General features: G+C 40.8%; 2 protein-coding genes across 3 annotated transcripts; one reads left to right on the plus strand and one right to left on the minus strand.

Annotated features, from left to right (window-relative positions):
* Positions 1 to 161: 161 nt before the first annotated feature.
* Positions 162 to 6,305, plus strand: ric3b (RIC3 acetylcholine receptor chaperone b). The gene is made up of 6 exons (XM_061774034.1): positions 162 to 548; positions 1,777 to 2,012; positions 3,095 to 3,173; positions 3,251 to 3,344; positions 3,426 to 3,562; positions 4,588 to 6,305. The coding sequence occupies exons 1-6, from the start codon at positions 437 to 439 to the stop codon at positions 5,004 to 5,006; spliced, it is 1,077 nt and encodes a 358-aa protein (XP_061630018.1). The 5' UTR covers positions 162 to 436; the 3' UTR covers positions 5,007 to 6,305.
* An 83-nt stretch (positions 6,306 to 6,388) lies between these two features.
* On the minus strand, positions 6,389 to 14,844 carry psma1 (proteasome 20S subunit alpha 1). Of its 2 annotated transcripts, none has more exons than XM_061774035.1 (10): positions 14,731 to 14,844; positions 12,678 to 12,722; positions 12,478 to 12,579; positions 12,216 to 12,319; positions 12,057 to 12,145; positions 10,802 to 10,872; positions 10,603 to 10,732; positions 7,915 to 7,994; positions 7,693 to 7,797; positions 6,389 to 6,621 (listed from the first exon to the last, which is right to left on the minus strand). In XM_061774035.1, the coding sequence occupies exons 1-10, from the start codon at positions 14,731 to 14,733 to the stop codon at positions 6,556 to 6,558; spliced, it is 795 nt and encodes a 264-aa protein (XP_061630019.1). In that variant the 5' UTR covers positions 14,734 to 14,844; the 3' UTR covers positions 6,389 to 6,555. The 2 variants fall into 2 exon arrangements, with proteins under 2 accessions (XP_061630019.1, XP_061630020.1); XM_061774036.1 differs by lacking the exon at positions 14,731 to 14,844 and adding an exon at positions 14,374 to 14,485.
* Positions 14,845 to 18,364: the final 3,520 nt, after the last annotated feature.

Consider the following 18,364-nt stretch of genomic DNA (forward strand, 5'->3'; position numbering starts at 1 on the left):
ATAAAAAATTAATGACAATCCTAGAACTATAGCAAGCAAAATGAATTATAAATAAATGAGTAAAGACCATTAGTTATAACAATCCTAAAATCATAACATTATCTATTGTAATATATATATATATATATAAATATATAATAAATCACACCTGAACACATATATTTTCCAAATAAAATAAAACTAGAACTGGAATTATCCTCTCCAGTGGGGAGTACGGGAGCTGAATTGACGTTCGGCTTGTGACGCTGCGCTTTGGCGCCACCTTGTGGCCAAATCTTGCCATCGTAACCAAAGGCGCACTTCCGGTTCCACAAGGAAATCCTATCGAGCGTCCAAGAAGCGAGCACCGCAAGGAAGCACCGCTGCCTGCGCTTCTCCTTTCCCCTCTCACTCTGTGGCAGCTTGTTGGGTGTCGCTTTGGACGGGCGTTGTTGCCATGGCGATGTCCACCTTCCAGAAGGTGACGTTGGCCACTTGCCTGGTGCTGTGCGTGGCCCTGCTGCTTCCCCGGATGTTGCTGTCTCACGGGAGGAAGGATGCTAGCGAAGGTGCGTCGCTCACCTAGCCGCTCACCGAACCTCTTTTCCGGGTTGAAGTGGCAACGGGTTACGCTTTGACGTGTTCAAATACTCGTGTCGTGTTTTTTTGGTTTTTCTAAAGAGCGATGGTTGAACGTCCTTGTAGTTACACTCTCCTCCCTGAGAAGGATGGGGGCGCCATTAGGCTCAGGAGCACTCCTTAGCATAACCACTATTTATTAAACCTTTTAATAAACAGTAAACAGCAAAGACACTAGAAATGTAAACTCAATGAGTGTCTTTATTGTTTTTTTTGTTTTTGTAATTGGGTATCAGTTCCAATCATTTAAATATCCACGTAAAGGTATTCACTCTGTGTATTTTTCTATTAACACATTCAGTGCCAATGACTGCTTTAGAAGTCAAATATCCATGTTAACTGGGAGGGCTTTATTTATATAACAATCATTTTAATATAGCCAAGATTATTTTCTGATTAATGAGGCTTATCGTGTAAAATGATAAACTTTGCTTTTTATTTAAAATTTTATTGATTTTTTCCATTGAATAATTAAACCATATATAATATATATAATTAGTCATTTTTATTTATTGGCTTATGTATTTCAAGCCATTTAGGCTTATGAAATTCATTATATATTTCTTTAAATATGTTTTTTAAATGTAAAATTGTAGTCTTTATTTTGATTTATTTTTCAGAATTTTGTAAGATAGAATTTAACCAGGTTCTATTTCTTCATTAAACATTTCATTCCGTAATATTTTTTTCCATTCATATAATTTAATGGCATTGTATAATTACTATATAGTCCTTCTTTTTATTTATTTGAAATTTTTACACATACAAATTTAGAAATGGTCATTTTGGCTGCTTTGACTATCATTTAATTCTCATTATATATATATGAATATATATATATATATATATAGAGAGAGAGAGAGAGAGAGAGAGAGAGAGAGAGAGAGAGAGAGAGAGAGAGAGAGAGAGAGAGAGAGAGAGAGAGAGAGAGAGAGAGAGAAACAGCACTCTGGTGTCTTTTTGTGTTTTTTTCCCCCGGAAAATAAGTACTCTAATTTGACAACATTTGTATTTGTAATTTGGAAGTTATGATGTCATTAGTTTATAGAATGAAACTTTACTGAAACATATACAGTACCTATAGCAAAATCTGAGAAACTTGTAATTTATAGGACTGGCGCAGAGCAAAATTCATACTTGGTGGTCTTATGTATGCAGGTCACTTCCCGCCCAAGGTGCACCGTCACATGGCGCCAGAGGGCCGAGGCCAGAGGGCGGCGGCGGGGTCGGGCCCCTCCTCCAGGGCCCACAAGGCGGAGGCCGTCGTCGCCCGGACCAAAGGTGGGGGAGCGGGAGCCGGGCTGGGAACTGCGGCCAAATCCAACCTGGCGGGACAAATCATTCCTGTCTACGGATTTGGAATCTTACTCTACATCCTCTACATCCTCTTCAAGGTCCACTCTCACACTCTCACCCCATGCGCGCATTGACTTTATTTCTCTTCCGGGCTTGAAGTTCTTTGGATCATGGCGTATTGTTGCACCTTTTTGTGATCTGGAGGCCGACTTCATTTTGTCAAACTGGTTCTATTTAATTGATTTATTGACTGAACAAGTCGAGAGGTAATCAGGCTTGGGTGTGGTCAGTGAAAATGAACCCAAAAAAACGTGCTTAGCCACAGTTAATTCATGATTTAACAAAGGGGGCATTACGTTTTCCACACAGGGTCAGGTAGCTTTGAATAGTTTTTTTCCTCAATAAATCCAATCACCACTAAAAACAGCATTTTGTGTTTACTTGTGTTATCTTTGGATGAGATTTCCATTTCCTTGATGATCTTAAGCATGAGGGGAAACTATGCATATAAGAATTAGAGAAGGGGACCAATAGTTTTTCACTCCACTATATATAAGGCGGCACGGTGGACGACTGGTTGGTACATCTGCCTCACAGTTCTGAGGAACCAGGTTCAAATCCAGTCTCTCCTGTGTGGAGTTTGCATGTTCTCCCTATGCCTGCATGTTTTTTTTTGTTTATATGTGCCCTGCGATTGGCCGGCGATTGACCTGCCTCTCGCCCGAAGTCAGCTGGGATAGGCCCTGGCACACCTGCGACCCTGTCAAGATAAGCGGTTAAGAGAATGGATGCATGCATATATAATATAAAAAGAAGTACATGAATAAAAAACATTTGTGCAAGTACAGTGAACAGCGCTTACACTATTTTTCTTGTGAAAAAATATTTCTTGACTGCCACTGTGTGTCAAAAATGATTGTCTTGACACTGTGATGAGAAAACGTGTACATACAATAATGAAAAAATGAAAAAAAATGTTACTGTGTGAATGCACAGGCAAGCATTCACACTTTTTTGTTTGTAAGTCTAATTCTGAGCAATAATACTGATAAGTGTGTTAAAAATGTATTCTTCTCTATAGTGTGAATGTTGATTTTTGTTTTTAATATGCTGAAACGTGCATTATTCATGCTGTTATTCCATGTGCTAACTTGTGTTTGTTGTTTGTGTGTGTGGTCAGATCACGTCAAAGGGGAGCAGTCAGCCTCCAATGGGAAGATACTCGTCACTGCGCTCAAAGAACACCAAGAGGAAAATCAGTGCGCTGTGATATCTACTAATTAGCATCTATATTAATCTTATTATCAAACATCTAAAATGTATTTTTTCCCTTCAGCCGACTTTGAGCTGGTTCAGCTGCAGGAGAAGCTGAGGGAGACGGAAATGGTGATGGAGAACATTGTTTCCAACGCACAGCGCAGCCCTGACAGGTGCTTGCGAATAGAAAGCCAGTGCTAACATGCTAATGCGAGACAGCAAGCTAAATGTGTACGTTTGTGTGTGCGTTGTAGGGGCAGTAAAGGCGTCAACGTGGACCAGGAGAGTCTCCTGCAGCAGTTGACAGAAATCACTCGCGTGATGCAGGAAGGTCAGCTGGTGGAGGGCGTGGCAACACCCATTAAAAACCACCAGGAACCCTGGGAAGAAGGTATGCAAAGGCTCACAAGAAATAATTAGACAAGAAAAGGACTACAAAAACAAGACTACAGGAAACTGAAGGACTACAAAAACGAAGGCTGCGCATGCCCTGGCGCCTACAGTTGATATAAAAAGCCTACACATCCCTCAAAATCAGAAGCCTCTATTCAAATGCCCATTTTTTGTTTTTGTTTTATAAAAAATCGAGACCAAGATAAATCATTTCAAAAGTTTTGCCACCATTATTGACCTATGACCTATAACCTGCACAACTCCATTGAAAAATAAAATGAAATCCTTTAGAGAGGGGAAGTAAAAACTGAGATAATGTGGTTGCACAAGTGTGTAGTTGTGGACACCCTCAGATAGGCAGGGATGTGGTTGTGTTCACAACGAACCAATCACAATCAAACTCATGTTAAATGGGTGGCCGCAACACTGACAATCTTTAAAGTGCCTCTGATTAACCCCAAATTGTGTTCAGATGTTCTAGTAGGCCATTCCTGACATTTTATTGCCATTTAACTTGAGTGTGATTGGTTAATGAACACAGCCACATCCCATTTATAAGAGGGTGTGCACACTTGTGCAACCACATAATCTCATTTGTTTATTTTTACCTTCCCTCTTGAAAAGATTACAACTTTTTTCAATGGAGTTGTACACGTTTATGTCACATAAATGGTGGAAAATGTTTACATTTTTTTTTTTTAAATCTTGGTCTCGTTTTTAATATCACAAAAGCCTGGCATTTGAACAGGGGTGTGTAGACTTTTAATAGCAACGGTACATAATGGGGAGAGTAGGGGGATGGCGTTTATAAAGTCAGGAGACTGGAGGGTGCGTATGGCCTTCTTTTGCCCAATGCTTTGTAAATTTACAAAATTATTCAAACCATTCTGAGTTTTTTCTAACATTTGGTTACCTTATTTAGCCACTCAAGCATGTCAAAATATTAGGAACTGCTGTGAGTATGGCGCAGTACAGCGAGTGTATATGATGAAAGTAGGTATGTCGTGTTGTGTTGTACCTAAGATGAAGAAGAGGATCCTCATGACTTGTGGGAGCCCCATCGCTGCTGCTGTCAGCATTCTCCTTGTGGATCACAGACGCAAGCCGGAGAAGACGACGCGGCCGACAACTTTCCGGCGGGCGTTCTGGGCGCAGACCAGGCAGACGAAGATCCAGGTGCCGGTTCGGAGGGTAAGGAGAAGCAGGAGGTCCACCTGAACGAGAAGGAGCAGAGGGAACGTGAGGGCCAGGAGCAGCAGATCCAGCTGGGCGTGCCCAATGAGGAGCTGCCAGGCGTGCTGAAGGAGTTGGAGCTCACCTTCAAGATGACGTCCGCCATGGAGCGAGAGAAAATTGACTACCTGCAGACGCAAGCGCTGTCCGGAGGCGGTGGTCCCGTCAGATGGCGGAACAAAAAGAGAAGCAAGAAGGAGTCTCAGTGACTCCTGATTTGGACAGAAGATGTTTTGTTTGTGTGGAAGCTTTACAGGCGTGTGCCCAAAATTCTGCATGGATTTCACATTCTTGCACTTTTCCTGATAGCATATGTGTATATATGTACCTTTTTTTTCTTTGAGGACTGCATACAGAAAAATCAAAGGAGACAAGAACCACTTTGAAAATTTGAGTTGAATTCGTAGTGTGACTATGCTCGTAACTAACACGAGTATCTCGAATCATCTTTCCCCATTGAAATAAATGGAAATACCATTATTCCATACTAGTCTGCCCCAAAACTAGCAATGGGCGAGTACTGATAGCAGGTATCGGTATTGAGCCGATAGCAGCCATATTTCAAGGTATCCGGTACTCGTGTATGCTGCCGATACCAGCCACCGTTATTTAAGGCAAAAAAAAAAAAGTCCGCCTCTAGTTTGACACATTGGCGAATCATCATGTGCGTGAAAAAGAAAGAAAATTATTTTTTTCATAATTATCTGTCATTGTGTTCATTGAAATGTTATCTATCAAACATACTAGTGGTATCAGTACTCGGTATCTGTGAGTACTCAAGAATGAATACTCAAAACTAATATTGGTCTGAAACAGTGGTACCAAACATCACTACAAAAAAATAGTAATTTGTAATGTGTTTTTAACAAGAACTCGGGGCAGTACAATACACAGAGCCATATATACATCTTTATATATGGCTCAAGACATGGATATATGGAGCCAAATACCCCCCCCCCCCCCCCCCCATTATGTTTAGGATTAAAGGGAAAAGCAACTAACCTGACCCTAACCCCAGAATTACACATTGATTTGGAATAGTGATGAGGGTGCATGATATGCTCCTTTCTTATATGCTTTTATAATTTTTTTTGAAATATAAAGGACTTAAATAAATAAAAATATACATTTAATAAAAGAAAACCCTACATGGACAAAAGATATTTTAATGCATCAGGAACTGTCACAACAGTGCATTCATGACTTACACTTGCATCTCACAATGGAACAATATCCACATCAAATTAACTGTCCGACATCACTGTTATTACCCAGCTTACACTTTTTGCAAGACTTCTTGGATAAAGGAGACATTTTGTGTCAAGTTTATTGGAATTTTTTTAAAGGGCATATATGTCACGTATGTGTTCAACCTTTTTTTCAAAACATACAAGCATGGTCACCTTTTTAATAAATACCTCAAACGACACTATAATGCCTCATTTGAAGTTGCATTTTGAATGTAACTATTTGTAGGAGCGCGAATACTTTAACCAAGTTGTGCATCTGTCAGGTTTTTAGTTTCACATGTAGTCACAACAAAAATACTGAATGGTTCTGTAGTATGTGACAAAACTGCGTGACAAGTGACTTCAAAAAAGTGGAGTTTATTTGTTGAATACAAGGTACATTCTACCCATACAAAAGCACTCAATAACTGATGCTGGCAGAATAGGTAGGGGTTGATGTTTTTGGGCAGGTGGCACATCTCTAACTTTTTTGTCACAAACAGGAAGTGCGTCAGCTTTGGGTTCCGCCTCAGTGCTCCATGGGCTCGTCGGGCACGGCTGCGGCGGGGGCGTCATCATCTGCGGGCGCGGCCACCTGACGCAGCAAAAACGTTCATCAGCAAAATAACAAACCACTGTTCAACTAAGAACTTCCCTAATAAAATACCAATAGTGAATAGGCTAACCTATAGCACGTGAACAACTTGTGAGGACCTATAATGTTAATTCTAAGCCTTCCTGTGCCTCAGTGGACATGCACTGTAGTGGTAAACGCTTGAGACAGACTGCCAACATGCTAACAGTTGGTGTAACAAGTAGCAAGATAGCAACATGCACAGAGAAAGCGCCAAGGCATATTAATAAGGATTTTACGTCACACCCTGTGGTCGAGTACCATAATGAGAACTGACACAATGCTACCATGCTAACAGTTGGCATACCAACAAAGTATGGTGGCAACCTAATTGAGATGGTGCTAAGGCAGACCTGTGGTCAGGTACTATTTTTAATGAGAACTGATGAAATGCTAATTACATGCTAACAGTTGATATGCTAACATGTAGCAAGACAGCAACCTGACAAGCAAAAGTGTCAAGGCAGATTTATAAGGATTTTATACTATGCTCTGTCGTCTGGTACAGTTTAAAATGAGAACGTATAAAATCCTAACATGATAACACTTGGAATGATAACAGCAAGACAGCAACCTGACAAAATAAAGTGTCAAGGCAGATTTATAAGGATTTTACACCTTGCCTTGTCATCTCATACCGTTTCAAATGAGAATGGACAAAATGTTAACATGCTAACAGTTCTAATGCTAAAACATAGCAAGATAGCAAACTGAGTGGATAAAACACTAACGTAGATTGATAAAGATTTCACATCTTGCCCTCGAGTTTGGTAATGTTTCTGAATATTGCTAAAATTCTAACATGCTAACAGTTGGTATGCTAATATGTAGCTTGTTGACCTTTCACAGAATTTCTCCCTAATTTTGTTTTACACTCCATTTCTACCTGGCATATTAATTATCAGTAACCTAAAAAAAACCCCAACAAATAAAATCGCGCAAATAAATGCTTCCACCCATTTGTAGTACAGTAAAGAAAGAAAATGTGCTCATATACTATAGGTGTGCATTTAATGATGATGACATCATCACCTTCCTCTGCGGCCTCTCCTCCAAACCCTCCAGGTAGGGGGCCACGTCGTCGTCGTCGTAGATGGTGAACTCCATGTCCTTACCCACAATGCCGATGGAAACATTCTGAAAAATTGATTAATTAAAAAAATCGATATGTTTGCATCCCATGACAAGAGAAACATGAGATTTAAAATAAATAAATAAATAAATAAAAAATGTACAATGTGATGTGTCGAGCACCTTGGTGGTGAGGTCCTGCTCAGTGGGGAGGGTCTCTCTGAGGGCTCTCAGGCCGTGCTGGACCAACTCATTCAAATTACCTGAACATCAAATACGTGTTTGAGAACTGATGAAATGCTAACATGTTACCAGAGCAAAGATAGCAACCCGACGACATATTGCAAGGCAAATTGATAGGGATACTACACCATGTCCAGTGATCAGGTACTGGCACAAATGAGAATTGATCAAATGCTAACAGTTGATATGCTAACACATAGCAAGATAGCAACCCGAGGACAGAAAGAGCTAAGGCACTTCAACAAGGCCTATTTTTTTACCCTTAGTCCGGTAACATTGCTCATGAGAATTGATAAAATTCTAAAATGCTAATAGTTGCTATGCTTACGCATAGCGTGATAGCAAACAGGAAGGGGCTCTTTCCATCTATCCAGCACACTATTGGCACCAGTCAACACATTTCCATCTCTATCCTTAATCACCCTGACCTGCTGCACATCCTTCCATCTCTATGCCCCTGTCTGCCAACCTGTGTAGATCATTTTCTTCTTTAGGTGTCCAACCTGGCATACATGTCATCATATGCCTCTTGTTTGGCCTTTGTCACATCTACCTTCACCCTACGTCGCATCTCCATGTATTCCTTTCTCCTCTCCTCGGTCCTCTCAGTGTCTCACTTCTTCTTAGCGAACCTCTTTCCTTGTATGATTTCTGTACTTTGAGGTTCCACCACCAACTCTCCTTCTCCCCTTTCCTACCGAAGATTCACCAAGTACTCTTCTGCCTGTCTCTCTGAACACCTTGGCTGCAGTGGTCCAGTATTTTGAAAGCTCCTCCTGTCCATCGAGAGCCTGGCTAACTCTTTTCAAAAAGCTGCACAACACTCTTCCTTTCTCAGTTTCCACCACATGGCTCTCTGCTGCACCGCTGTCTTCTTAATCTTCTTCCCTATGTTATGGCAAAATGACAAAATATAATTTATATACTCTTTCATGATATTATTCTAGAGTTATGTGTATTTTATTACTTCAATAGTCCTTTGTTCTTGTGTGGCCTTTTTCAAATTTACTTAGTAGCTTAATAGTTTGATGCAATGTGGTAACTAGGACAGCAATGACATAAATAACCTGAGTTGTGATAGAAAACTATTTTTCATTTTCACTGTTGAGTGCACTTCCCTTCTCTTCAAACTCCCTTTTCTCTCACGGACAAGATAACTTTGTGAATAGGTCCTTCTTTCTTTTCCCCATTCCCCTCCAATTTCTTCAGTTTAATTAGGCATTGCTTTCAGATGTGTGTCTCAGAGACGAGCGGAGACACGGGTCTAATGTAACCTCTCGACTGTCTCTCTTTGCGAAGATATTAAAATGACAAAAGACAAGATTGTTTCCTGATTTAATTTCCCAAACACCCACCACCAGTCATTTTACACACCACCATCAGATTACATCGTTTGCACAAGATGTAATCCACCTGCGTGCTTCTACCTCTGCTCTTGTAGGTCATCCTATGTTCCTGCCTCTTTTGGAAGAAAGTGTTCACTACAGCCATTTCCATCCTTTTTGCAAAGTCTCCCACCATCTTCCTTTCCTGGATGCTGAACTTACCCAGCACTTCTTCATCACCCATTTCCTTCACCAAGATGCCCATTACAATCTGGACCAATCACGACTCTGTCTGGGACGCTCAGAACTACTTCGTCTAGCTTCTTCCAGAATTTCTCTTTCACCTCTAGGTCACATCCTACCTTTGGGGTATTGTCACTAATCACATTATACATAACACGCTTAATTTCAAGTTTCAGCCTCATCACCTGATCTGGTACTCTTTTCACCTCCAAGACATTCTTAGCTAACTCCAACCATCCATTTTCTGTACCGCTTGTCCTCACGAGGGTCATGGGCATGCTGGAGCCTATCCCAGCTATCTTCGGGCGAGAGGCGGGGTACACGCTGAACTGGTCGCCAGCCAATCGCAGGGCACATATAAACAAACAACCATTCGCGCACACATTCACACCTAAGGGAAAATTAGAGTCTTCAACCAACCTACCATGCACGTTTTTGGGATGTGGGGGGAAACCGGAGTACCCCGGGAAAACCCAAGCAGGCACGGGGAGAACATGCAAACTCCACACAGGCAGGGCCGGAATTTAAACCCCGGTCCTCAGAACTGTGAGGCAGATGTGCTAACCCGTCCACCGTGCCACCTTCTTAGCTAACGCTTCCTTTAAAATAACCCCTACTCCATTTCTCCTCCCATCTACACCATGGTAAAATAATTTTAACCCTGCCCCTAAACTTCTAGCCTTACTGCCTTTCCACCTGCTCTCCTGGACACACAATATATCAACCTTTCATCATCATGTCAACCATCTCCTGAGCTTTTCCTGTCATAGTCCCAACATTCAAAGTCCCCACATTCAGTTTTAGGCTCTGTGCTTTTCTCTTCTCTTTCTGCCTAAGAACCGCTTTCCACTTCTCCTTCGTCTTCGACCCACAGTAGCTGGGAGGAGTCTAAATATTTTTTAAAAAAGTTTTACAATCTCCCTACATCATAGATTTTCATCTGCTGCGAATGGGCCAGGAACATATCGCCCAAGACAAACGGGGGTTCACTGAAATGTGATTCATTGGCCTTCCAAAGGAGCACATGATGTCATAAGTGTTGCCTTCAAGCAGAGCTCACAATCTGCAAACTTGTCCATGCATCTTTCCAGGTAGGTGCGGGCCGACTGCGAGCGGGCGCCGATCGACATGGCCTTGCAGTCAAAGTAGTTGGCCGACGGGCACGTCTGGAAGATGTGTGGGCCCATGTCCTGACACAAGCAAATGCACATTAAACACATTTTGAAATAACATTTGACAAAACAAGCGAGTGAACTCACGTCATAGCCGGCGATTAGCAGCCCGACGCCATATGGTCTCCTTCCGTATCGCTGTGTTGGGATTTGTGTTTCTGAGCTTCTGTCAAGGACGATGGCTGCTCTTCTTATGTGAAACCATTCAGTGACTGCAGTGAACTCCGCCTATTCGCTATTCACTAGTAGTACCTCGACTTACGAATGACCCAACTTAAGAGTTTTTCAAGATCGTTCAGCTGATTTTCTGCCTTGTCTGGCGAGCAAAGATTGGAATTAAGACTGTTAGATGGCCACGACAAGCATGAGTTTGGCAGATAGCAAACAATTACTCAAAAAAAGGTCAGCAGTGCTTGACTCAAGGGGTTCATTGCAACTAAAAGTTTACCGTTGTGTAATTTAAACATAAAACCACGACAAAAGCGTATATAATTTACACATGTAACGTTGTCTGCTAAAGTCCACTAACTTAATGCTAATAAACAATGCTAAATGCCATAGACGGGCTATACAAAACAAGCATGGATGTTGTGGTAGGTATAAACCTTTAAACTGATATTTGAACACAAATGGTGCAACACATACAGACAAGCATATAACAAAGCTCAAGTGCATACACCGCATTCTTCATGATCTACAAAAAACTAATATTACTGCGGCTTAGTCTTCATGTGTCATCTATGCGTAATATATCCATGCATTTTACTGCCACCTCTTGGCAAAGGTGTGCACACCAACAGAAGTGACAAAATGTCCATTGATATGAAGCTTTACATTCTATTCAGTTATGCTATTTCTGTATGTGATTATACAGCACAATATAGTTGAGTGTTTTTCTCTTATTATACAAAATTGTTGATGTTTTGGGGGGCTGCAACGGATTAATGGCATTTCCATTCATTTCAACAGGGAAAGATGATTTGAGTTCAAGCGTGGTCATGGAACAAATTAAACAAGTCAAGGTGGTCCTGTATTCACGGTTTTTGTTTTTTTGGAGGAAACTATCCTCAGAGTCAGCCATTCCATGAAAATGGTTTTGTGCTCTTTCTACTTGTAGCATGCTCTATGATGCCAAAAGATGGCGCCCAAGCCCTGGCTAATAGGGAAGTAGTAATTATGTCAAGAACAGTAATTTCTTTCGGTGTTTCGGTTTTCGGCTCCCTCTTTTTCGGTTTCAGCCAAGAATTTTCATTTCGGTGCATCACTAATTACAATACTGTAACTACCTGAAAAAAGCTGCTTCGTTGTGTACAGTGGATGTGTAACCTAGCTGTGAGGATACTGCTGCCGACTAGATGGACGAGTCGTGACGTGGGGAGGGGACGGTCAAAGACGAACCTGGAGTCCAAACATTCCTGACGCATGAAGTTACTGCAAGAAAGACACGTTAGTGTGTGTGTGCTTGTTGTTGCGGTGCTCCTTTAACAAACATGCGAAACACCATAGCAGCCTGGCGTCTGCAGTGAGTCCAGCGATGGAGATGCCGATGTGGTTGTCAACATGCAGAATCTTCTTTTGGTGGGCCGCCAGTTCTGACTGAGCTCTCTACACACAACACACAGATAATCAAGTGATCTCTTCTCCTTCTGAATGTAACCAACTGACGTCAGTGGATTAAAAACATAGCCACTTATAATATTCTTCCTTGTCCACATTTAACATTGATTCTGGCACAAGGAAGCAAGTCAAAAGAGCCATCGTACCTTTAGTGCAACAAGGACTGCCTGGGTTTTGGATTTGAGTCCTACGGTCGCAGAGCCTTGCTTCACAGCCTCCATGGCATACTCAATTTGATGAATACGACCCTGAACACATCATCGACATCGAGATGGATGCATTTAGCCTAGCATTACAACTTTTCTTCTACAAACTAGACATTTTGAGACTCAGAAAAACAGCTCACCTGCGGGCTCCATACGGTCACGTCGTTGTCGTACTGATTGCGGAACTGCAGTTAACAAAACAAAAACTTGTTCACACTATTGGACCATAAAAACATTATCATGAAGCCATAGAGTCTTACATAATTGTCTTGCATTGCCGTTCCCCCCAACTAAACCTAACAGTTGCTTACAGATTCGAGGACTAGACTTCTCTAGAAGGAAGGTTTTAAGTTACAAGCTAAATAATTTATATCAGTAAAATGAGATGCACCAAAAAGGTAGCAGATGAAACAAGTAACGACTGAGTATGATGCAATAAAAAGCGGGTCTAAGTTGGAAGGAAAGAGGTAAAGAAGGCAGAAAACCAGGTTTAAGCTACAAAAAAAACAGGCATGACAAAAGGATGGAAGGAGGGAGGGAATTAAGTAACAATGCCTGATTAAAAAAAAAAGCGGGTCTGAGGAAAGGAAGGCAGGAAGGATGTTTGTGTTTTTGTGACAGTGGCCTCTTGGAAAAGTAATTTCGGCCTTCTGTATGTTCCCCATACATTGAGCACTGACAATAAAATGCTACTATACCATAAGCAATTGAGGGAAAGAAGGCAGGAAGTAAGAATGGAAAGAAAGGTCAGGAAAATATGCCAGCGAAAAAAAATTGTTCTGATGGAAGGAAAGAAAGAGATGAGAGAAAAAGATGCCAAGAAAAAAACAGGATTGAGGGGAAGGACAGCAGGAAAGAGAATGGAATGTAGGAAGAAAAAGAAGGCGGAAAAGTTAAGTCAGTAAAGGAAAGAATGGAAGGAAGATGCTTGAATTAATATAAACAGGTGTAACAGAAGGCAGGATGAAAGAAGGCAGAAAGCAGGTTGAAACAAAGAGGATAGATTTAAGGATGGATGAATAAAAATCAGGTCAGAAGGAAGGCAGGAAAAATGGAAGGAAGGAACAAACGAAAGGAAGGAATGATAAGTCAGAAAGGAAGGGCAGCAGGAGGAAAGGCAGAAAAGTAGGTTTCTGTGAAGGAAAGAAACTGAGGGAAGAGTTCAGGATGAAAATGAAGAGGAGGAAGTAGGTCAGGAAGGAAAAATGCGTCTCAGGGAAAAGAAGGCATTATGAAGAGATCAGGAAGGAAAAGATGCTTGAAAAAAACAGGTCTGAAGGAAGGCAGGGAGGAGGGACAAAGGAAAGGATGAAGGTAAGAGAGGAAAAGATGCCACAGAAAAAAGTGGGTCTGAGGGGAAGGACGACAGGAAAGAGGTCAGAAAAGAAGCTAGAGGGTTTCAACAAAGGAAGGATTTAAGTGAGGATCCATGAAGAAATAGAACGCCTTAATTGTCGATGTATGGCGCAACTGACAAGGGAATCGGGGGGGGGGGGGGACTATGAGAGGGGGGGGGGAAGATAAAACATGCTAGAGAAAAAACTGTAAATGTAATGAAATAATTTGTACACGGCCCACTCAGCATAAAGAATATATATAACAAAAACATGTCACTGCTTACTGTATCTTTATCATTTATAGTAAATACAAGGCGAATTATGACTGTCCTTTAAAATATACTTTTCTGAATACTGCCCCTGGAAGGAAAAAGTTTGTCCAGCCCTTCTGTAAACATCGAAACCGCGCTAACGTTCCTCTCCAATTTGTGACGTTTCGTAACCCGTCAATGAAGTTAGTTTGACTCAATTGAAAACGAAAGTACGCTTCAATGCTAACCTCGCGCTAGCCTGGTACAACACATCATCAACGGGCACCGTCAAGATTCCTTGTCCAACTCCAACACTGCATGCTCGGTGTGGACTAAAACATGCTTCTTTGCAAGCTTCAGCAAACAACAAAACCACAATGAGCGCGTTGAGGAGGCTTTGGCGAAGCTAACGTTAGCTCCGGCCAGCAAAGCGGTTTTGCTTACTCACACTACAATCCAAATTTGGCTAGCTGGCTGGCTAAGGGTAGCCAGTCGTTCCAGCTTATTAAAAATATTGAGAAACAAAGAAAAGCGACCCAATGGCTTAATAAATGCGTAAACGACGTGTATCGTGTTTTACCCGTGAATATTTCACTCACACTCACCATATTTGCGTCGTTTACGCGTCGCCTGTCTCCTTCCTCGCCGGGTATTCTTCGCTCGATTGGTTGCCCTGGTCGCCGTGACGTCACAGGGAAACCAGTCGAGCTCCGAGCTCAAATCGCGACTAAGCTTTTTTTTTTTTTTTTTTTTTGCTGATTCAAACTAATTCCAAATATTACATGGACGTTGAATGTTACTTATAACTAAAATTGTAGGGTTTTTGTTGGATAAAAAATTCACGTAATCTAATCACACTATCTCCGTATTACAGTATCGCGTCGAATGAACACCAGGCGGCAGCACTAAACCAAAGGAAGACGGCGTGTGGGAATCTTTTGAACGTTTTAATTTTTGTGCTGTATAAAAGTTCTAGAAAATCTATCAATATATCTATCATACAGTATTAAAACTTCAGTACAATTGAAATCTTGCTATACATAATGTACAGTACATAGGTCATTCTTGTCATCCCCATGAAAAATAAAATTAAATGCTTTTTACAAAAACATTTGATCATAGATTGTGAGCTTCCTTCCAAACATGAACACAAAATAATGGCTGTAATTTTATTCTCCCCCCGGTAGTACTTTCTTTTGGCCCAGATGTCCCGTTTAAATTATGTCCCCAAGGCAAATTTTCTCTTCCAAAGAGACATATGCAATTTAAATGAACAAATAGAAATGCACCTTCATTATTGGTTACATTTAACTAAAATACCTCCAAATATATATATATATATACCTCCAAATATATATATATATATATATATATATATATATATATGAAAGTGTTTTTTCCATTAATTTGTTTTATACTGTAAATAAACCCATGCCATTGGAAAAATGTTTTTGGCTCTTGAAATAGTGTGCTAGTGTTATTTTTAACTATGCATCAGATTGACAAATTAACCATTTAGAACCTATTCACTTGTATAAATATGTTACTGAAAATGTAAATGGTAATTAATGTTTGAAGTTTTATTATTATTAAATTGAAATAAAAAATAAATATTTGAAAAACAAAAACAAACCTTTTTGTCTATTAGCATTAATAATATAATTCGTTTTATTCATTTGTATGCTTTCTCCCAAGTGGAGGAAATTATTATTATTATTACTTATCATGAGCAATTAATTCAAATTAAATGACTATTTTTTTAAATTAAATTATTAATAATCGCAAAAGAAACTAAAAATACAACTAAAACTAAAATATGAACTATTATTATTATTCATTTTTCTTGTATTTCTTTAATGGTTTCTCACAGGGAGTGAAATACTGTCATGGACAGTATACTTTATTATTGTTACTAATATTTAAAATTTTAATTTACGGTAACAGTAACTTTAAATAAAATTATTATTTGAAGTTATTTTTAATGTTTCTCCGAGGTGGTGGTAAAAAAGTTATTAATATTATTACTTTTAATTTAACGGTTAATTTAAATTAAAGCAATATCTTTATTTTAAGTAAACATTTTAAAAATCCAATTTACAACAAAAATATAAAATGAAAATAAAAATAACATCCGTTTTATTATTATTAACTGTTTTTAATTCATAATTCTTTGTTTCCCCCAGGTGGTAAAATAGTGTTGTGGATGTGAATCATTTGTTATTATTATGACTTTAAATTGAATAATAAGTTAATTTCAACCAAATTATTACTTTAAGTTTCACTTTTACTTGAAATTTAAGAATGATCATTCTAAATATAAACTAAAAATATAAAAAAAATATATTATATCTCATTCATTCATTTCCTTCTGCTTATCTGAGGTCGGGTCGCGGGGGCAGTAGCTTTAGCAGCGAAGTCCAGACTTCCCACCCCCCAGCCACTTCATCCAGCTCTTCCGGGGACATCCCGAGACGTTCTCAGGCAAGCAGAGAGACGTAGTCTCTCCAGCGTGTCCTGGGTTGTCCCCGGGGCCTCCTCCCGGTGGGAGGTGCCCGGAACACCTCACCAGGGAGGTGTCCAGGAGGCATCCTAAACAGATGCCCGAGCCACCTCATCTGGCTCCTCTCAATGTAGATTACATATCATTGAAAGACAAATATATACAGAAAAAATTATTGCCAATAAATGAAATAAAAAAACGAATATAAATTTTACTACCCGTTTACACAGTCCAAATAGTTTCACTTTGATAAAATCATTACTAGGATATACTATTTATAGCTGAATGTGTGTGTGTGCATGTGTGTTATTAAGGTACTTATTGTGTCAAATTTTCCTAAAAAAGTAGATTTCTGTCAAACAAATACAGCAGAGTTGAATAGAATAAGGTGGCACGGTGGACGACTGGTTAGGGCGTCAGCCTCACAGTTCTGAGGACCCGGGTTCAATCCCCGGCCCCACCTGTGTGGAGTTTGCCTGTTCTCCCCGTGCCTGCGAGGGTTTTCTCCGGGCACTCCGGTTTCCTCCCACATCCCAAAAACATGCATTAATTGGAGACTCTAAATTGCCCGTAGGCATGACTGTGAGTGCGAATGGTTGTTTGTTTCTATGTGCCCTGCGATTGGCTGGCAACCAGTTCAGGGTGTACCCCGCCTCCTGCCCAATGACAGCTGGGATAGGCTCCAGCACGCCCGCGACCCTAGTGAGGAGAAGCGGCTCAGAAAATGGATGGATGAATAGAATAAAGGTTAAAAAAAAAAAAAAGAAAATCAGTGACGTTCACTAGTATGAGTCAGGATGCGTTAGGGATGGGATGACTTGAGTTTTTGGGAGAGACGCGGTTTTGGGGAGGATGCTGACGAGCCTCGCTCCTGTGCCAAGGCGATGGCGTCGGTGTGAGGCCATTACATCAGTACGCCAACCTCCTTCCTTTCCTCCTTTGTGATTGAGATTGTAGGGCGCTGTGCTGAGATCAGCATGTTTCCTCCTGGGGGCCTCATTTAAATCTGCCAAACGACCCCCCCCCCCCTCCCTTTCTTTTAATTTTTCAAATGGAGAGCAGTCTGAGTCATGGTGCGTACTGCCCAGCCACACCGTGCGTCTCAGCTGGCACATGCTGCCAGGAAGAGAGCGAGTGGGCAGTTTGGGTACACCCCAGTCACTCTCCCCGTTTGTGAAACCATTCATGACTTCAGGACGGATATGCAAACTGTGTTTACATGACTTTATGCTAAAAATACACAATTCACCCAATAGGGGATAATGCAAAGCGAAACCATCTGTTACACACTGTTATACACAATGAGTTTTTTTTTTGGCGTGCGATTTCTTTTCAGCAGCAGATTAAAAGAAATGAAACTTTGAAACTTTTTTCCACAGGGACTAAAAGACTAATATAAACTAATAGAATAATATATTACTATCCATCCATCCATCCATCCATTTTCTGAGCCGCTTCTCCTCACTAGGGTTGCGGGCGTGCTGGAGCCTATCCCAGCTATCATCGGGCAGGAGGCGGGGTACACCCTGAACTGGTTAGCAGCCAATCGCAGGGCAGATACAAACAAACAACCATTCATACTCACATTCACATCTACGGGCAATTTAGAGTCATCAATTCACCTACCACGCATGTTTTTGGGATGTGGGAGGAAACCGGAGTGCCCGGAGAAAACCCACGCAGGCACGGGGAGAACAAGCAAACTCCACACAGGTGGGGCCGGGGATTGAACCCCAGTC

This window comes from Phyllopteryx taeniolatus, chromosome 5, assembly GCF_024500385.1.
Source record: "Phyllopteryx taeniolatus isolate TA_2022b chromosome 5, UOR_Ptae_1.2, whole genome shotgun sequence".
Lineage (NCBI taxonomy): Eukaryota > Metazoa > Chordata > Actinopteri > Syngnathiformes > Syngnathidae > Phyllopteryx > Phyllopteryx taeniolatus.